The 661-nt window shown below is 36.2% G+C and overlaps 1 protein-coding gene across 1 annotated transcript; it reads left to right on the forward strand.

Moving 5' to 3' along the window:
* The first annotated feature begins 247 nt into the window (after positions 1–247).
* Positions 248–661, forward strand: LOC124913399 (auxin-responsive protein SAUR76-like). The gene has a single exon (XM_047453981.1). The coding sequence runs from the start codon at positions 248–250 to the stop codon at positions 659–661; it is 414 nt and encodes a 137-aa protein (XP_047309937.1).

Genomic DNA, 661 nt, shown 5'->3' on the forward strand with positions numbered 1-661 from the left:
AGACAATATATTTTTGTCTACTAAAATTGTGATAATTGAAATTTAAAATTCAATTTTGAAATATAAATTGATCAATAATAATTATTTGGTATTCTTGTGCAAGTTTAATACTATTATATAAATAAAATTTAAAATTCTATATATGAGAAAAATATAAATAGGCACTTCCCTTTATATCCCCTCTCTTTGTAATTCCCTAAAAGGAAAGATATATATTAATCTCTCCTCACTCTCTCTCTATAGAAAAATGAAAAAAGGAAAGTTAAGAAAACTCCTTAAGAATTGGTCATTCTTGAGCAAAAGAATCTCCAAGGAAAGGAGACCAAATGCTACCGGCGCTGACGTCACGCCTGTCGGAAATGTTGATGATGATGCTGCGGTCAACATCGTTTTCTCCTCCTCCGGCACTGAAAATCTTCAAGCTGTCTATGTAGGAAGGTCTCGTCGACAGTATTTCGTGACCTCCGAGGTTATAAACCAGCCGTTGTTTCAAGCCCTGGTCGATAAATCCGAGGTCTCCGGCGAGGCGTCGTCGACCATCGTCGTCTCATGTGAAGTGGTTCTGTTTGAACATTTCTTGTGGATGTTGAAGAATACTGATTCATCAACTTATTTCGATTCAAACTCCATGGATGAGCTTGTTGAATTCTACACTTGCTAA

This window comes from Impatiens glandulifera, chromosome 8 (assembly GCF_907164915.1).
Source record: "Impatiens glandulifera chromosome 8, dImpGla2.1, whole genome shotgun sequence".
NCBI lineage: Eukaryota > Viridiplantae > Streptophyta > Magnoliopsida > Ericales > Balsaminaceae > Impatiens > Impatiens glandulifera.